This window comes from Barbus barbus, assembly GCF_936440315.1.
Source record: "Barbus barbus genome assembly, chromosome: 2".
NCBI lineage: Eukaryota > Metazoa > Chordata > Actinopteri > Cypriniformes > Cyprinidae > Barbus > Barbus barbus.
The window spans coordinates 38,169,569-38,188,245 of NC_136730.1; the positions used below are offsets into that span (position 1 = coordinate 38,169,569).

General features: G+C 40.9%; 1 protein-coding gene across 1 annotated transcript in view; it reads left to right on the forward strand.

Annotated features, from left to right (window-relative positions):
• LOC306887876 (ankyrin repeat domain-containing protein 11-like) overlaps positions 1-18,425 on the forward strand; it is a 132,717-nt gene extending 114,292 nt beyond the window's left edge. The window contains exons 5-13 of the mRNA XM_079445880.1: positions 5,382-5,555; positions 6,819-7,019; positions 7,192-7,334; positions 7,426-7,573; positions 7,674-14,686; positions 14,987-15,085; positions 15,449-15,592; positions 15,681-15,773; positions 17,061-18,425. Of these exons, the coding sequence (XP_079302006.1) occupies positions 5,382-5,555; positions 6,819-7,019; positions 7,192-7,334; positions 7,426-7,573; positions 7,674-14,686; positions 14,987-15,085; positions 15,449-15,592; positions 15,681-15,773; positions 17,061-17,246 (8,201 nt within the window). The 3' untranslated portion in view covers positions 17,247-18,425. The remainder of the gene's footprint in view (positions 1-5,381; positions 5,556-6,818; positions 7,020-7,191; positions 7,335-7,425; positions 7,574-7,673; positions 14,687-14,986; positions 15,086-15,448; positions 15,593-15,680; positions 15,774-17,060) is intronic.
• The last annotated feature ends 252 nt before the right edge of the window (positions 18,426-18,677 follow it).

Genomic DNA, 18,677 nt, shown 5'->3' on the forward strand with positions numbered 1-18,677 from the left:
CAATTGCAGCTACAGTGTCTGTGAAGATAGCTTGGATTTTGTTGCATGTTTTTATGCTGCATCATTGTCTGTTCCTAATGGCATCTGTCCAGCTCTTGGCTGTACTCCACCTCATGCACCCTTACTGGGACTTGTTGATGTAGTTGAGCTGCTCTCTCCGTGGTCTCCTCCCCCAGTTGGAAGGTTTCCAATACAGGACTAGTTAGATCTTTGTTCCATTACTGCAGTGAGCGCACACAAACACCCTTTCGGCTGCTGCTCAAAGTTGGATGTTTTACTGCAATGGGAGTTTTTTAATTATTAAGCATTAGCATTCACTACAAAAGCCATTATTAACTCAGTCCTGGCCGGAATTAAATGGAAATGAAGATGTTAGAGCTGGGCGATATAGCTAAGGAATTTATCTCTTGATATTTTTCAAAATTTTGATGATAATCAATGCGTTCATATTTTTCCATTTCTTCACAAATTGTGGGGTCATGAAATAAAACATGATCTGGATAGAACAGCTGTTGTTACGAAGTACATACCAGTTGCAAAATCAACACTTCGTTAAAAAATCTATACGATGGCTTATTGCTTTTTACTAAGTGAAAACAAAATGAACATTTAAAATCAGTGAAATATATAAATATGAAACTTTTTGGATTCAATCCCTCATTTAATTATGGTTGTTAATCTATTCAAATTGTGTATGTTATAAACAAAAGTTGGGTAAAAAGTGCTCTCTACACTAGCGAAAACCATTATAGTGTTGAAATTGTCTACACAGCACAATGGATATCTTATTTTCATCATGTAAACACCTCTGATTTGGTACTGCATTTACTGCGTTTGGGACTGATTGACTAGGGCTCAATGCTGTTAAATGTGTTGTAAATAGAAACCTTTGATGCTCTTCATAGAGCGTTCACATATATGCACAGGGACATTTGAATGCAGCATGCCTATCAGCTTTCTTGATCTTAAGACGAGTCAAACTGGCTTACTGTCTTTAAGATAAACTTTACACAGTATTGTGATATACATTATTCCATAATTTTATATCGTCAGCAAAGATATCGCAATATCTCTAAACCATGTTGTTTATTAGGCTGCAATAAGTTGGAGTTGGTTCCCCAAAGAAAGTAAACCCAAGAATATCATGAGTACAGCAGAGGTGACAAAGTTGGATGTGCTACTATTAAAATTGCAGGTAATACACACACGTTGTTTTGACTGATAACTGATGTGATTATAAATCTATACTGTTGTGGTTGTTTTTAAAACAACCAAACTTAGTTTTTAATTTGCAATAAAAAAAATAGCTAACGGTTATCATATTCCTGGCAGGGCAAGTAAAAAGTTAAGGCTTGATCAAGATTGTTGTTGGGCCCATACAGATCACCAAAATATTGCGCGTGACTGTGTATTAAAGCCAAAGCTGTGGTAAAACGGAGCCATCTTCACTGTGTCACCGAGGGTGTTTCCTGTCCTCCATTTTCTGGAAGATTCCATTTGAAATGCATAATTTATCTAGCTGATATTTTTACATCTCCCTCTCTGCATCTCTCTCATGGGCTCTCGGTGCGTTCTGCATTCAGGGAGACTGCAGGGATCGTCTGTGCCACTTAGCTCTAGTGCAGGAGCAACCCACAAGGCCCAAGAGCACTCAGGATACTTCCTCCGTTCTTTCTCTCCATCTCACAGTCTTCCTGCCTCCATCTTCTGTTTGCTCATTGCCTCACTGCGCTTTCTCAGGCCGCAGACATCTTTGCTGCATTATGTATTAGAGGCAGAACTTGGCATGGAAATAGAATGCAGTGCCACTGCTCTAAAGAGCCTTCGCTAGTGGCGATGCATTTTAGCGTGCAAATAACAATGCATTTGCAGAAGATATTACAGAAACTGAATAGCTTATGAGGTGCTTTTTTGGGATACGCACTGCATGGTTTGTGAACTTTTGGCACGCGGGCTATAGCAGACGGTGGACGTGAGCTGAGGAAGGGAGAGTGGGTTGGCTGATAAGAGACAGTAATATTTGCTGCTCCACTGCTGCCCGCGCCTTGCTAACGCTGGCAGGCATGTGCGCTGGTACACTTGCACACGCAATTGGTCTCTGGCTAACATGCACACACACACTCGCATTTAGAACGTGTCTGCTTCCTGTAGGCAGAGAGAAGAGATTCGCTGCTGTCTAACGGATCGGACCGGTGATGTTTTTTGGCCTTCGTACGACCAAGCCATGGAGCATTACTCATATTCCTGGAGGGAGGAATGTTTTTGTAGTATTTCATTTTCTGTCACGCAGCGCTCTTATGAATTATTCACTATTGTGATTTCACCGTATATATCAGATCTGGTGGTGCCTGAATTGTGTCGGCGTCTGTTTTGCCTGGGTTTTATTACTGTGTCTCCCACTGGTGCTGCTGCCCTTGTGTTCTGAAGAGGTGAAGTGTGGCCTGCCTTCACACTGCCTCTGTGTTTTGAGAAGCTCGGATAAAGGAGTCTGATACATTAACATTCTACATTCTCTCTGATGATGATGACTTCCTTCATCATTGCGGTTGATGAAACCAATCCCCTCACTCTTTTTTTCATCTGCTGTGTGTAAAGTATTGACACAACATCCTGCTGGCACTTCCTGTCTCTTTTGCCTTCATTTCCTGTTTTCTCTGGGCAGCTCGTAGGGAGTTTCTGCCTTATGAGTGGTGCTTACTAAGGCAAGCATCACTATTAATATTGCTAGTTTGTTTACATACTGAACTGGAAGTCATTGCATACCTCACACCTTTTGTTCTCCAGACATGAATGATGTAGTGAGTTGTACTAGTTTTACTTTCACTTTTCTAAGCAATTTGATTTTGTCGGTGGGTTCTTGACTTACCAGTAATAAACCACCCAGAACACCCTAGCCACAACATATTTGGTTTCATTTTCTTGTATGTTTACCATTGGAATTTTCCCTAGTCTATTAGGCTGCTGTCCCTGTAACCCCCCAGTCCCTGACCTAGATTCCCTTCAGCCATCAGTCTCAGAGGACACACAGTAAGCAGCTCACTAACATCATACCAAGAAGATACTACAAATACTACACTAGTCAAAATGATCAATATAAACTGCAGGGCACTGATCTTTGACATTTTGAGCTGATCAGGTGAGATCATTCTGAACATTTCTTTGGTACATTACTGAAGACTCTTGGGGTGCTTTTTTTCTTTCAGTGATTGTTGTTGTTGTTGTTGTTCTCTTAGCTGATTAAAGACATTACAAACCTCACACCTAACCAGCTCTTCTTGTTTGGGTTGTTTATTTAAAAAAAAAAAAAAACTAGTTATGCAACATCTATTACAGGAGGTGGTTTTCAGCAGTGATGAAAGTCAGTTAAACCTGTTAGCAATTTAATTTAAGTGTTTTATGTTAGTGATTTTTGCTCCTAGTGTATCTGCTTTTATGCACCTGGTCTGTTTAGGGCCCTATGAAATCAGTGTTATCTTTTTCAAAATCCTTTTTTTTGTTGTTGTTGTTTTCGGTTTTAATTGTTTAAAATTAATTTTTTAACATTTAACTTTTTAATGGTTAAATGCAATTTTATTAATCAAAGCATGTCTAATTAATTAAAATCATGAAACTTATACAATTTCACATCAATTTATTAAATTAGTTACAAAAATTAAATGTTTAGGGCCCTATGAAATGTTTTATTTTTACTCACCATATGTTTATCAAATTCTGTTTTAACGTCTAATTATTTGAATGCATACCAATTTTGTGTTGTGTATTTACATTGTTCTGGTTATCAAATGAAGTTATAAATCTCCATTTTTATGACTGGATTCCACGATTCCATCCGCGTTTACTGCATCGCGGAAATCATAGGGCCCTATCTGATAAACTCTTCTGTGTTTTATGTTAAAACAGAAGATTATCAATACCACCTCTCAACAGATAACCACTGTTTTTAAATACTAGTGGTTTGAAGCAACAGGCTCCCCTAACCTGCTCTCTGAAACCTGCATTATGACAAGTGCTTTACTTGCGATATGACTTTACTTGTGATACATAAGCGATATGACAGTATACTGTGTGACAGTAGAAATTTATGGTAGTTATATACTGTTGAACCTCAATATAAGACATTAATGATTTTTTTTTTTTTTTTACCTAAAATACTTGATTGAATATTTGATACTTTTTATTATTATTACGGTATATATGTAAAAATTCTACAGACACAAATTCAACTTTAAGAAGATTGTGACAGCTAGCTTAATCTCTCACAATACTTCTGTAATACTGTACAATTGTCATTACCTCAGTTGAGTCTATTATACTGTAGAAGACTAAAAGTGCAAGCACTGGGTTTGTTAGTTCATCTGCCTGTTATAAACATGTTTAGACCGCTTCTGCTGTTCATGCTCTTCAAGGTTTGAATCACAGGAATGTGACTAAATGGCAAGCAACATCTATTACAGGAGGTGGTTTTCAGCGTGTGTGTGTTGAGTGTTTGGGGTACATTACACGTAAGTGTTTACAGGTGTTAGCAAATATTCATTAGCCCAAAACCATAAAGAATAATTCCTGGAAATACCGTTGTTGCTGGAAGCATTTGTGTCTGGCTTCCTCTCCCTGTAAATTATGCTTGTGGCCTTGAGCAAATCATTTTGGGAACAACAAGCTGACTTGTATATCTTCCATAGATTAGACAAGAGTAGAAATCTAGATGACAGGATTGTTGAACCTCGTTGGGTTTTTATTGGTGTTAATGGCACAGGAATGCCTGCGTGACATTTGGGCATGTTTGTACAGTTTGAGGCTTGGGGGTCATAGAGTGGAAACTGGCAAACGCAAAGATGGCTCTCCCACTGTAAGTCGATAGCACGGGTCAGACGGCTGTAAAGAACTGGACAGCCGCATTGTAAGGCAGATATGTTGACACTGACATATTGAGAATAATAGATGGGTGTTTCTGTGAAGAGAAGCTGCTTTTGTCCAAACGCAGCGGTGACCTTGCCTCAGCCACATTGAAATGTGAACACCGGCCATTTTGTAATCGGTGACAAGCTGCCAAGTCATAGCCTTAAAGAAACACACACATACACACATGCTAGAATGGCATCGGAGGACCCCCCAAGGAATAGGAGATTTTGGGTAATCTCACACCATGGTTACTGCCAGTAGCAGGCCTTCACATGGGCCAAGCGGCTGGGAATTTACCCAAGGTTTCACTTGACCTTCAGGCTGCTAAGGATGGCATACATGAGAATGCATATTAACTTATGCTAGCTTACTTAGATGGGACTATGAAGGTCACTAAACTGAGTGTTTGAGGATATTGTCTATTCACAACTGTTCATGAAGCTGATTTGTGGGTTAATATGCCCCTGTTTTCTCCTCAACAGAAAAACAAGGTCCAGAGCGGAAGCGCATTAAAAAAGAGCCCACTAACACCAGGAAGTCAGGCCTGCCATTTGGGATGGGCATGCCAGGGATCCGGGCCGGGTACCCCCTCTCAGAGCGGCAGCAGGTGGCTCTTCTCATGCAGATGACAGCGGAGGAGTCCGTAAACAGTCCAGGTGCGTGTTTGTCATGGGCGCCACGTCTCGGGGGTCACGAGCGGGAGGGGGCGCAGTGGCTTCAGTAGCTTCCACTGTCCCTGCTGCACTTTCACGTTATTCTTCATTTAAACACACACCACAGCACTTAATTAGAATTCAATTAAACAAGATAACCCTCATCAATTTCTATTACTTTAGTGAAATGAACCTCTGCAATCTTAATCCACTGTTGTTCATCAGCCCTCCAGGACTGTTGATGGAGCAACAAGGGACTTGGTTGTACTGTTTCAGTATGACTTGTTCAGATTCAGATTTGATTGAATTGGCTCAGGTGGTTTTATATTCTTGAGAAAAATAAAACCTTGGATTTTGTTGTACTTATTTCAAACGTCTGTTGTTTGTTTTCTAAACTAGACTAATGGTATTCCATAAAGGTTAAGTATGCACGTCTAGTAGATTACTCAAATTTAGCTCTTCCTCTTCAAATAGTTCACCATATTTATTTTTCCAAAACAAAAGACTACAGGAAACACCCCTAACCCCTACCCCTGTAGAGCACTTTTGCCTACCAGCTATTTTTGTGAATGTTTTATGTAAGTGTCTGAAAATAGAAATTTAGTCTTCTCTGGGGTCACTAATAAATTACCTTATTTACAAACTGAATAGTTTGTCGATTCAATGTGCTTTAATTTTGTTATTGACAATATCATACAAATCCAAGATATGAAATTCTGTTGAAATTGTGTACTTTAGTCAAAAGATGTAATGCAGGCAGAAGAGTCTTTTGCCATGCTTGTTGTACAAGACTGCCACCTTGAGGTCAGAGCTAACAAAACCCAGTCAAGTTGCTCATACTTCGTAACTAAGTCAGTGGTACTCAACCTTTTTGACTCCAGTGCCCTCCATTGTTGAAGCCCCTACTCCTTGTTGGTTAATGTTTCCTCGTATACTTCAGTTGATGATTACAAAGCTAGGACTTCAAGAACTGGGTGTTTTTTGTTCTTGTTGTTGTTTTAACAATACTCTTTTTCAACTAATTGACTTTTTTCAACTAATTTTAGAATTTTTCTAGTTGTTCATGTTTACTGGATAAGGATTTTTAGAAATATTTTTACTTAAAATAAGCATAATTATTTTTATTATAGAAATTACCGAGAAATTATCATACCATCTTGTTGATCCCCTTGGAAGTTTGTTGAGACCCCCACAGAGTGCCCCAGCCCACATGGTTGAGAACCACTTCTATAAGTAATTGCTGTTAATACTGATATTTTTATTCAGACACAACACCAAAGCACCAGTCGCAGTCAAGTCTGGGTCAGAAGGGAACACCAAACTCTGCCTCAAAAACCAAAGATAAAGTTAACAAGCGGAATGAGAGGGGTGAGACGCGGCTGCACCGGGCAGCCATACGTGGGGAGGCACGCCGGATAAAGGAGCTCATCAACGAGGGGGCTGATGTGAATGTAAAAGACTTTGCAGGTAAGGCAGCCATCAGAATTCACCAGACCTCCACCTTAGTATTGTAGCATGCTGTTGATATCGAATGGTATATTAAGTGATTAGGTGATCTCAGTCTGGTTAAAATGTTCATGAAATTCTTTCCATAACATAGATGAGCGGACACTTAATAACGACATACCATTTATTTTAGGCTGGACCGCACTGCATGAGGCGTGTAACAGAGGGTATTACGATGTGGCCAAGCAGCTGCTGGCAGCCGGGGCTGAGGTTAACACCAAGGGCCTGGATGACGACACGCCTCTACATGATGCATCTAACAATGGCCATCTTAAAGTAAGTACCTCAGAACAGATGTTCCAAGTTAAGATTTATTTTAAGATTTTAAGAAAATTTTAAGATTGACAACTATATTCTGGCTTTATAGGTTGTGAAGCTTCTGTTACGATATGGAGGGGATCCTTGTCAAAGCAACAGAAGAGGAGAGACTCCGTTAAAAGTGGCAAATTCACAAACAATGCTTAACCTGTTGCTGGGAAAAGGCACTTACACCTCCAGTGAGGAGAGTTCCTCAGGTGTGTTATCATGCAGTTCTTGTTTGAATACTTCCAGAAAGTGTCTAACAGGAAATGTGTAGCTTATGTTGATATTAAGAGTTCTTGTTTGAATCAGCAGATACTTCTGAAGAGGAAGATGCCCCATCATTTGCCCCATCCAGCTCTGTTGATGGCAATAATACAGACTCAGAGTTTGAGAAGGGCTTAAAGTTAAAAGGGAAGGGCATGGACCCACCCAAATCCACCACTACTCCTGTCAAGGATGAGTACGAGTTTGACGAGGATGACGAGGAGGAGCGTGTCCCACCTGTGGATGACAAGCATCTGCTCAAGAAGGAGTTCCGCAAGGATCCTGTCAGCAAGACAAACAACTTCATCTCCATACCCAAGATGGAGGTTAAAACTTATTCCAAAAGCAACTCGCTAACACCAAAGAAGGCTGTGCGCAGGATCCTGTCAGACAGCAACAGCTCGGACGAGGATGACAGGACGTTGTGTTTCACACCCACGACCACACCAAGGCAAACTGCACCTCAGACAAATGTCAAGAGCCGGGATTCAACGTCACTGAGCTCCAAGCAGCAAAAAGACAAAAGTAAAGTCAAGAAGAAGAGGAAGAAGGAGACAAAGAATAACGTTAGTAAGGAGGTGCGCTTTGGTAAAGTGAACGATAAGTTTTGCACCTCAGATTCTGAGATTGGGGACCTGGAGAGTGAGGATGATAAAGGATCCATGCAGAGTGCAAATTGTGTAAAGGACTCTTCTACATTGAGCCTCAAAGACCCCTCTGTTTTTAGTTCTCTGTCCATCTCGAATTCGTCCTCCACGCATGGGAGTCTGAGCTCTCAGAAACACACACAGTCTCTGGCAGAGCAGCACCCAAAGCAGTGGAGGACAGATGGCTGGAAGACTGTGTCCTCTCCAACGTGGTCTGATGTCAGCTCCCTCTCGGACTCAGTCAGAACAAGGCTTTCCAGCGAGTCAGACTACTCTTCTGCCGACTCCAGCATTGAGTCTGTGAAACAGGTGAAAAAGAAAGTGCAAGATAACAGAAAGAAAAACAACGCTCATGCCAATGCAGTAGACAAAAAGAACTCTGAGTTTTACAAGAACTCGAACACTGATGGGGCCATTTCTAAAACAGACAAAGATGGAAAAGTGTTAAAAAAACACAAAGTGAAACACAAACACAAAAGTAAGGAAAAAGATAAGGCTCCAAGTGTTGTGTTGAGTCACGACATGAATGAAAAGTTTGTCAAGAGCTTTTCTTTTGACTTTGATGACTCACGGCAGAAGTCGCTCATTGTGGAGACAGAGTCACCTTCTGAAAATAGGGTCAAACTTTCCAAACATGAGAAAGATCATTTTAAGAAGGAGGAAAGACTGTCAAAGGGTAAATCAGAAGACAAGGACTGGCCAGGTAAAGAAATTCAAAGGGTGATCAAGGAAGAGAGGTCAAAGAAGACAAAGGAGTCCAACAAGGAAAAGGTGAACAAAGATGAGAGGGACAAACCTTTAAAGGCTGAGAAGGAGAGAAGCATAAAAGACAAAGACAAGGCAAAAGAGGAGAAGCAGAAAGCCCATAAAGATGATAAAAAGAAAAAGTCTAAGGATAAGTCCCTCAAAATTGACAAAAAGAATGAGCAAAAAGACGACAAACATTTTAAATCCGAGAAAAGCATAAAAGAAGAAAAGGAAAAGTCTAAGAGGGATAAAAACCACAAAGAAGACCCTGATTATGAAGATTTTGACTTAAAAAATCACCTACTAGAGGACACCAAGATGAGTGCGTCAGATGACCCCCATGATCGGTGGCAGTCAGACATGTCTTCTGACAGTTCGCTTTATGGAGATGATAGCTGGGATGCTCCTGTAAAAGAATACAAAGCAAATAATGCGGTCAAGTTAATTGTAGAAACGGTGAAGGAGGAAAGCAGGGATAGAAAAAAGGAAAATAAGGTCAAAGATAAAAAGCCAGATCATGGAGAAAAACGTCCTGAAAAGGAAACTGCATCAAAGAAGAAAGACAAGGAATCCTCTGAAAAGAATGCTGAAAAGAAAAAGGACTGGACTGACAAACAGAAGTTTAATTCTGGTCAGTCACTGGAAAAGGAGAAGAAACGAAAAGAATCAGCAGAGGGTGTCAAAGAGAAGAAAGAGAAGGATTCTGTGGATGGCAGCAGAGACAGAAAAGATTCCTATGAGTTTACTAAAGAAAGGAAAGACTCTAAAACAAAACAAGAATCTTTGAGAGATGACTATGGGAGTGAGGCCTTCTTTAAAGACAAACCAGAGAATGAAACCACTTGTAAGTCTGACCCCAGGGAAAGGAACCACTCTGGAAAGGAAAGGGAGAAGAAAATGGATGGCGTGGAAAAGAAAGAGAAGTCCAAAGGAGAAAAACACAAGGACAAGCCCAAGGACAGAAATTTGGACCAGGAAAAAGAGAAATCTGAGAAAAATTCAATTGATAGGTCAATGAAAGAGAAAGATCCAGAAAGGACCTCCAAAGACAAGCGAGATGGGGTTAAAGAAAAGCATAAAGATTCTCATAGCAAAGAAAAAGAAAGGAAGATGTCATCTGAACTGATTAAAGATAAGAAAGAAAAGACATCCCAGGACAAACATGCTGATAGAGACAAAGATTTATTGGAGTTTAAGAAAGAAGAGCGAAAACCTGAAAAGGTGAGAGAGAAGACATGGTATACAATTGCCGATATTTTTACAGATGAGAGTGAGGATGAAGATGACAGTTATAATGGGGGTGTTGCAAAATTTAGCGACTCTCTTGGACTGTCAGATTCGCACAGGAAAGATTCCACACCTGACAGAGATGAAATGGATAATTTCCAAACAGATAAACATAAGAAATACTCTGAGGGCAAAACACATTCCACAGAAAAACAAAAAGACAAGGAACATAAAGATAAGAAAAAAGAGAAGGCAGCATTTGATGCTGGAAAAGAGAGAAAAACCTCCATGGAAAAACACAAAGATAAAAAGGACAAAGATTCAGCTGACACAAAACACAAGGAACGGAAGGACAGAGCATCTGTGGATTCAAATCAAGACAAGAAAAGCAAGCAGAAACTTCTCGATAAGAGAGACGTCAGTGAAGAAAAGGGCAAAAATAAATACAAAGACAAGACGGAGCACTTAAAAGAACGAAAATTTTCAAAGGGGAGTGGTGAAAATGAGAAATCCTTGTTGGAGAAACTTGAGGAGGAGGCGATGAATGATTATAAAGATGATTCCAATGATAGAAATAGTGAAATTTCATCAGACAGTTTCACAGACAGAGGTCATGAGCCTGTTCTAAGCAGCTTCTATGATTCCTCCAACATCAGCATACCTGACATATCCGAGGAGAGAAGAGAGTCCATCTCCATCTCTAATGCACAGGACAAGTTCAGAGAGAAAGAGAGGCATAGACATTCGTCATCCTCATCATCCAAAAAGAGTCATGACAAAGAAAAGGAAAAAGTCAAGAAAGAAAAGGGGGAGAAAAAAGATAAGTCAGAGGAGATCAGAGAATCCTATGGCCGCAGAGAAAGCTTGCCCTTTGACAAAGAGCCCATGCCTTTGGAGGCTGACCCTTACACTTTTCTGTATGGTTCCAAAGCCGATGGTGAGGATGACTTGGAAAAAACTCTGGAGTTTGAGAAGGAGATGTCCAAAAAGGACAAGACAAACAATGTCATGAACAGTGAGAAAATAAAAGACAAAAAGAAGAAAGAGAAACACAAGGAAAAAGTGAAAGAAGAAAAGCATAAATATTCGGATGGTTTTGGCTCCTTCAGGCACTCAAAAGAGGAACAGAAATCTGGACTGAAGGAAAACACTCAAGTCACGAGTCTTAAAGAGAAATCTAAAGAAGACAGTTCTAAATTTGATGGGAAAAATAAGGACAGAAATAAAGATATCATGGATAAAGAGAGAACGGATGTCAAGGCAAAGGTCAAAGATGAGAATGACAAATTCAGCCAGTCAAAAGAGACAGCACGAAAGGACAACCGTCCTCGTGAAAAGCTGTTGGTTGATGGTGATCTTAGACTAACGAGTTTTGGCAAAATGCTTAGTTTAAAAGATCAGGAGATTGAAGAGCGCCATAAAAAACACAAGGAGAGAATGAAACAGATGGAAAAACTGAGGCATCGATCAGGCGACCCAAAACTCAAAGATAAAACTAAGTCAAATGAAGAACTGAAGAAGAACCGCAGTGAACTCTCCAAAAAATCTGCTTCAGTGGAAACTGCTTTGAAAGAGAAAAAGATGAAAGATATTGGCCTTCCAACCCAAATTATGTCGCCTGATAGAAAACCACAACCTATGGACAACCAGAACTCAAAAGACTGGCTCGCTGGCCACCAAATGAAGGAAAGTCTTCCTGCATCTCCACGACCCGACCAAAACCGACCAACAGGTGTACCCACCCCAACATCTGTGATCTCGTGTCCAAGCTATGAGGAAGTCATGCAAACTCCACGCACTCCATCCTGCAGCGCGGAGGACTATCCTGACATCATGTTCGAGGGTCTTGAGTGTCAGAATTCCTCAGCCACAACCATCTCCATGAATGCCTGCTCTCCTTCATTCTTCGATAGATATTCTAACTCGTCAAGTAACTTCCAGGAGGGAACATGCATAACACCAGCAAAGAACATGCAGTTACCCCTTGTGAGTCGATCTGTCACCTCTGATGTCAGAAGACCACTTGAGATTGAGTTCAAAGTAGAGGCAGACAAGTTAAGACAGCAACATATACAAGAAGGCACAGCATTTGAGTCTTCAGCCTCGCATCTTACTGAGGACAAGATGGCAGCTGACAAACTTGATTGCATTTCCTCTTCATTCTGTTTGTCGCCTATCGACATGTCTCCCAGGCCTGACCCATTGCAACATGATAGCGTACCAGATGATGTACCATCTACTGTAAATTCCATCAGCGATGGCAGTGAACACCCAGGGAGTGTCTTTAACAACTATCTCATGAATCCCTCAACTCCAGTCCATAGACCCGACCCCCAGGAGCCTTGTCTGGATATAGCTGCTCCCCCAACTCCAGCCCCTGCTGCCCTGCCTCCCATGGATATTGATGATCTTTCAGAGCCACACCAGAGTGGACCCGGTCTAACACCAGCCCACCCTGTTAGTGGGAGTGACTACTTTCCTCCTGTTGATGAAGAGCAAGAAGATGATGAGGAGGAAGATGATGATTTTGTTGAGGATGCCAGAGAAGGTGACCACACTGCAGACGAGACCATCCAGTCTAGAAACGATCCCACTTATACACTCGGGATTGAAGAACCTGACAAAAAGGCTTGGCTTGACTGTCCACATAGAAGAGATCCTGATGTACTTCCCATAACACCAACCCATCTGCAAGACAACTACATGGACAACTCGTGTGATCAGTCCTTAGGCTGGAATTCAGAAGTGCTCATGAAATCGCCTCATGAGAGTTACAGAGAGGTCGAGGCAGCCGTCTCAAAGATTAGCAGTCCCTATTCACACTCCGATTGTGAAATGCAGCATATCCCGGGTGTAATGCCTGTGACACCACCTCACTCTACTTATTCTACAGCATACTGTCCATCACAAATGTCTGACTCTCATTATGAGGTCCATAAAGACACAGTGGAAGACATTCAATCACCAGAAAGACCTGTAACAGAGGCATTGGAGACAGAATCGTCTCGACTAGAAACTTTCTTCACTGATTGCAAACCAAATCCTGAGGAAGCTCTGATGGACCTAGAGCCCCCATGTATAATGAAAGACAATAGACAAGACTCTCCCACCTATGCTGCAGAGAACAGCATGCCTGTAGCCCCACCAGTCAGCCAAGAACCTGTTGTTTCATGGGCAGATCCATTCTCTGGTGCTGCTGATGAATTGGATGACATGGGTCCCTTCTCTATACCAGACCTTCCTTTTCAAGAGAAGGAGATACAGGACCCTGATATGATAGCCCCAGAGAGTAAGCAGACAAGACCTCCAGTCATTGAGACAAGTGAAAATGACATAATGGATGTTGACCTGTCAAGTTTGTCCAAAGCTCCTTGCTCTCCTGCAGTTGTGCCTCTGACTGAATCTGATCAGGATTTGATTCCCCAAATAAGCGACAATGTCTATAGATCACAGTGTGAGTTGGAGCCGGAGCCTCAGAACGTCCCAGAGGTTCCTCCCATGAAAGAAGCAATTTCAGAGGAGAGGGGAGCATTTGAAAAAGTGAATGAAAACAACAGTAACTTGTTCTCTACTGAAAGTGAAAAGGACCATGAATACAGGCTAAAAGAAACAGCCCCAGATACCATGATGCCATCTGTTATGGTACAATATTTGGATCTACCAGTCACCACAAAACCGCTTTCATTACAAAATCCTGTGGTAGCTTTGGGTCCCTCGTGTAGCCCTCATCCTTCTGTTCAGGTCCCAACTGTCTCAGTGCCTAGCAGCACCCAAGTATCAGAGGCACTTGAATCAACCGCCAAATTGTCAGTGACCATACCAGTATCTGAGGCCCCCAAGAAAATTGAGGAAATACCTCAGAGAATGACCCGGAAAAAGGCTCAGATGCTGGCCAATCAGAACAAGCAGAGTGCCGTGCTAAGCTCATCAAGCATCACCTCTTCGGTATCCACCTCATCAGTCACCACAAGTGTGACCACTTCTTGTGTCACTGTAGAAAAGGAGAAAGAGCCCATCAGCTCAACCACAGCTCAGACGTCTACTCCTGCACCTGCACTAATCACCAAAACAAAAGGCAGGCCTGTTGAGGATGATGACAACCAGTCCCAGCATCCCCGCAAGAGGAAGTTTCCAAAATCAGGCCAGCAACAGGTGCAGGTTCAACTTGTGAACACAGCAATGAAGCAGACTCGGGAGATGATCCAGCAGACACTGGCAGTCATTGTGAATGCCATAAAATTGGATGAAATAGAGCCATACCACAGTGACCGTTCCAACCCCTACTTTGAGTACCTTCAGATCCGCAAGAAAATTGAGGAAAAGCGGAAGATTTTGTGTTACATAACACCTCAAGCTCCCCAGTGTTACGCAGAGTACGTGACGTACACAGGATCCTATCTACTTGATGGCAAGCCTTTGAGCAAGCTTCATATTCCTGTGGTAAGATTTTTATGTGTGCACTTGTACTCTATGCATAAAGACTCTTAACACTATGTCCTAACAAAGAGTAATTTTGAGAGTAATTTTCTGTCCATGCTGAAAGCAAAAATTATGTGCAACACTGCACAGCCACAATCAGAACATACTTGATGTTTAATGTATTATACGGAGCAAGATTTTGGACCGTTTTTGGTTAGGACACAGTATATTATCTCTATAAATGTGTTTCCATTTTTGAGCTATAGGGATGTCTTGCTAAACCAGAATGACAAGTTATGACAACTTTCTCTACTTTCTTAGATTGCTCCACCCCCATCTTTGTCGGAGCCTCTGAAGGAGCTGTTCAGACAACAAGAGGCAGTGAGAGGAAAGCTAAGACTGCAGCACAGCATCGAGAGGGTACACTCTTTCTCTTTGGCTTTAGTCTTTCCCTCTGTCTGTTTCCTCCCCTCTACGCATCACTGAGCTCATTTCAGAAGTCACCCCATTAGGATGCAATGATCACATGGCACAAATCCTTTGATGAATCATCAAAGACTTTGTGAAATTGAATAGCAACTTATCTGCAATATACATTTCAACTAAGTAAGCATATTGCAGTACGATCAGGCTCCCCATTTCATTTTCTTCTAATGTTCTTTCTGTGACTTACAGACCTTGATAATTTCAACACTGTTTACCAGCTTTGTCCCTTGGTTATTAGATGAATGCTCGTAAGGTATGGGATGTCCAGTCTGACTCTGATTTAATGTCCCCTTACAGGAGAAGCTGATTGTATCTTGTGAGCAGGAAGTGCTTCGTGTTCATTGCAGAGCAGCAAGAACAATCGCAAATCAGGCCGTTCCTTTCAGTGCTTGCACAATGCTGCTGGACTCAGAAGTCTATAACATGCCATCAGAAAGCCAAGTGAGTACTCATTGTAACAATTATTGTTAAGACACCAAAGATAGTAAAAATAGATTTTCTTACATCTGTAACAAATCATGTTCTTCAGGGGGATGAAAACAAGTCTGTGAGAGATCGCTTCAATGCTCGGCAGTTTATCTCCTGGATTCAAGATGTGGATGATAAGTACGACCGCATGAAGGTGAGGAGCTTCCTTATGAATCACTCATATATGGACCCACATGTGTTAAATGTACCTGAGACAAGTTTCATGTTTTAAATGGACCTACACTCTTATTGATAGAACTTGAATTTAGCATTATAAAATTTGAAAAATTATTTAACAGGAAAGGCACAATGATATATGGAACTTTCTGAATGGTGGTCAGTCACATTCTATGTCAATAATACATTATATTTTTATTAGGGCTGTCAGTTTACCACATTTACCACACTTAATTAGTTATGAAAAAATAATGTCATTTAAAATATTTTAATGCAGTTAACGCACTGGCCCCGACCTGTAAGTCCATACAGTAGACTGTTGACAAATATGATGCAGGTCAACAACTCCATAAATGCAGTTATGCTGCTAAAATTATAGATATGGGGCAAAAAATGCCCCTGTATGAGTTTTTGTCATATTTATATCATGTAAGTGCTACCATATGAGCAGCGAGAGCAATATCACACGAGTGCTGTATTTTATTTATAAATATCACGACAAATTGTCACAAGTTTAAATGTGATTTTATACAACAGTTCAGTAAATAAGTAGTTAATATTGTTTTTTTTTTGTAAACAATATTGTCTGTTTTGCTAAATTTTGCAGAGAAAATGTTACTTTTAAAACTGCCACAGAACTGTTATGCATCTGTGAGCAACACGTCAGTGTTTAGGTTCTGAATGAATCTGCATTTTGAACGAATTCAATGAGTAGCCTAATAATAAACTGAGCCTTTACTTCATTCCTGAATGAATCAGCAGTTTAAACAAATAAATGAATGACACATAAGGACATTTACCGCCACGTGCTGGCAGTTTGAGTTTCTTATTTAAAACATAATTTCATTAAGAAAAGAAGACTGTTTCGGACTTTCATTGTATGAACAAAAAATACTGAGATGTTGCTCAAATTATCTTCCATAGGTTATATTAGGCCATTGTAGCCTAAAGATTTATGTATACTAAATTATGTTGAATCAAATCAAATATTTATTTCCAAAGCTACTATTTGTAATGTCTACTTGATACTTTCTCATTTAATGCAATAATGGCTTTAAATCTTCTGTGGGTAATTTCACTAGCAAATTTAGTTTTGCGATGAATTAGATTTAATTAATTGACACATCATGTAATGAATTAGATTTAAAAAAATAATAATAATCGACTGACAGCCCTAATTTTTATTTTTGGTAAAATTTTTATTTTAAGCCTTAAATGTGCAAATGTTTTCCAAAGTCTAATTCTAATATTCATCTTCTGTCAGACGTGTTTGCTAATGCGGCAGCAACATGAGGCCGCCGCTCTAAATGCAGTGCAGAGAATGGAGTGGCAACTCAAGGTACAGGAGCTGGACCCTGCTGGACACAAATCTCTGTGTGTGAACGAGGTCCCCTCCTTCTATGTGCCAATGGTCGACGTCAACGACGACTTTGTACTGTTGCCTGCGTGACACTGACACACATTCAGACTCTGAGAGTTCGGTCTAATATTAATCATCCATCAAAGAGACATCAAACAAAGTTCGGTAAGGGCTAGCCGGTTTGAGGAGATTTCTTTGAGGAGAGAAAATATATATTATATAGAAAAAGGTAAATGACAAAACTCATCCTTTTCTGCCCGAGGAAGAACCGTCTTTTTACGGGAGAAAAACACAACTTGCACTTTTATCCTCAAGTTTTTATGGTTTTGTTTGGGATTTAAAAAGCAAAACTGCTTTGAACCTTGTCCCTCCTGTCTTGGGTTATCTGGGCGAACACATGGGACAGAATTTTTCTCTGTCCCATCCCATACTAAGTTACAACAAACAAGGAGCATGAGACAGGTTCGTCCACCTATGTGCTCCAGAACAAGGGGACAGACGGCACAGTGGTGGACACAGAACTCCGAACACGGTCAACACCTCGATGTGCAGGCACAAAAAAGACACGCAAGAGTGCGACAGGAGTGCTAACTAACCCTCTACCTGTTTAAACCTGAGTCTATAATGCCTACAGCAGTGGAGAGAGTGGCTTTCCTGCTGTACAGCAGCCCATGCGGCCCCACATTCAGGGCAGGAAGCTGCGTGCAGGGGGCGGCAGCTCAGTAACAGAGCCGGGAGGAGAGACTGCGTTCAATTTTAGGGCATGAGACCTAGAGTGCCCTCACATGGTGACAACAGTGCATTTGGTCCCAGATGATGGATCAAAACCATGTAGGATGGATGGTCCCTAAGCCAGGTCTGACATGCCTGGTTTCAAACAACTGCATAAGGAAAAAAGACTAATGAAAGAGCAAATGTTGCTGTCACAAATCACGAGACAAGGACTTACAAGAGTATAGTTTTTCTTTTTCTTTTTTTTAATGTTTGTTTTTGGTTTATGTCTTTCTTTACTCGGGCATTTCATTGTTCCCTTTCTGGGGAAGTGACTTGAAACACTACAGAGCCAACATTAGTTTAATGGAAAAACATACAAAACTGAAAAAAAAAATAAGTATTCCGTAAATGATGTACAGTTTTTATAATCATTAACCAATGTATTCTCGCTGCCTTCTAGATAATTTATTTTGCCACACATTACTGCACAGTTGTAAATAACTTATGTACTGTAACATCACTCAGTTAAATGTAAGAAAATAAATGAATAAAAGTTATCATTGTATGTACAGTTCACTTTCGGGCAGCCCCCACCCCACCCCACCAAACAAACACACCACCCCCGCCAAAAGGTGTACGCATCGTCAGTATTTTCAAGACTTCCATGCAGCGGTCCTTAAGGTTTCTGTCCAAGGCTAGTCAAAGTAAATCTAGATCGTCATCACCACCGTCATTAGGAAACACCATTTCTCCCGATTACTCTGTCAGGACCAGGACCATAGTTTTCAGATGTAGCAGAGTGATTAT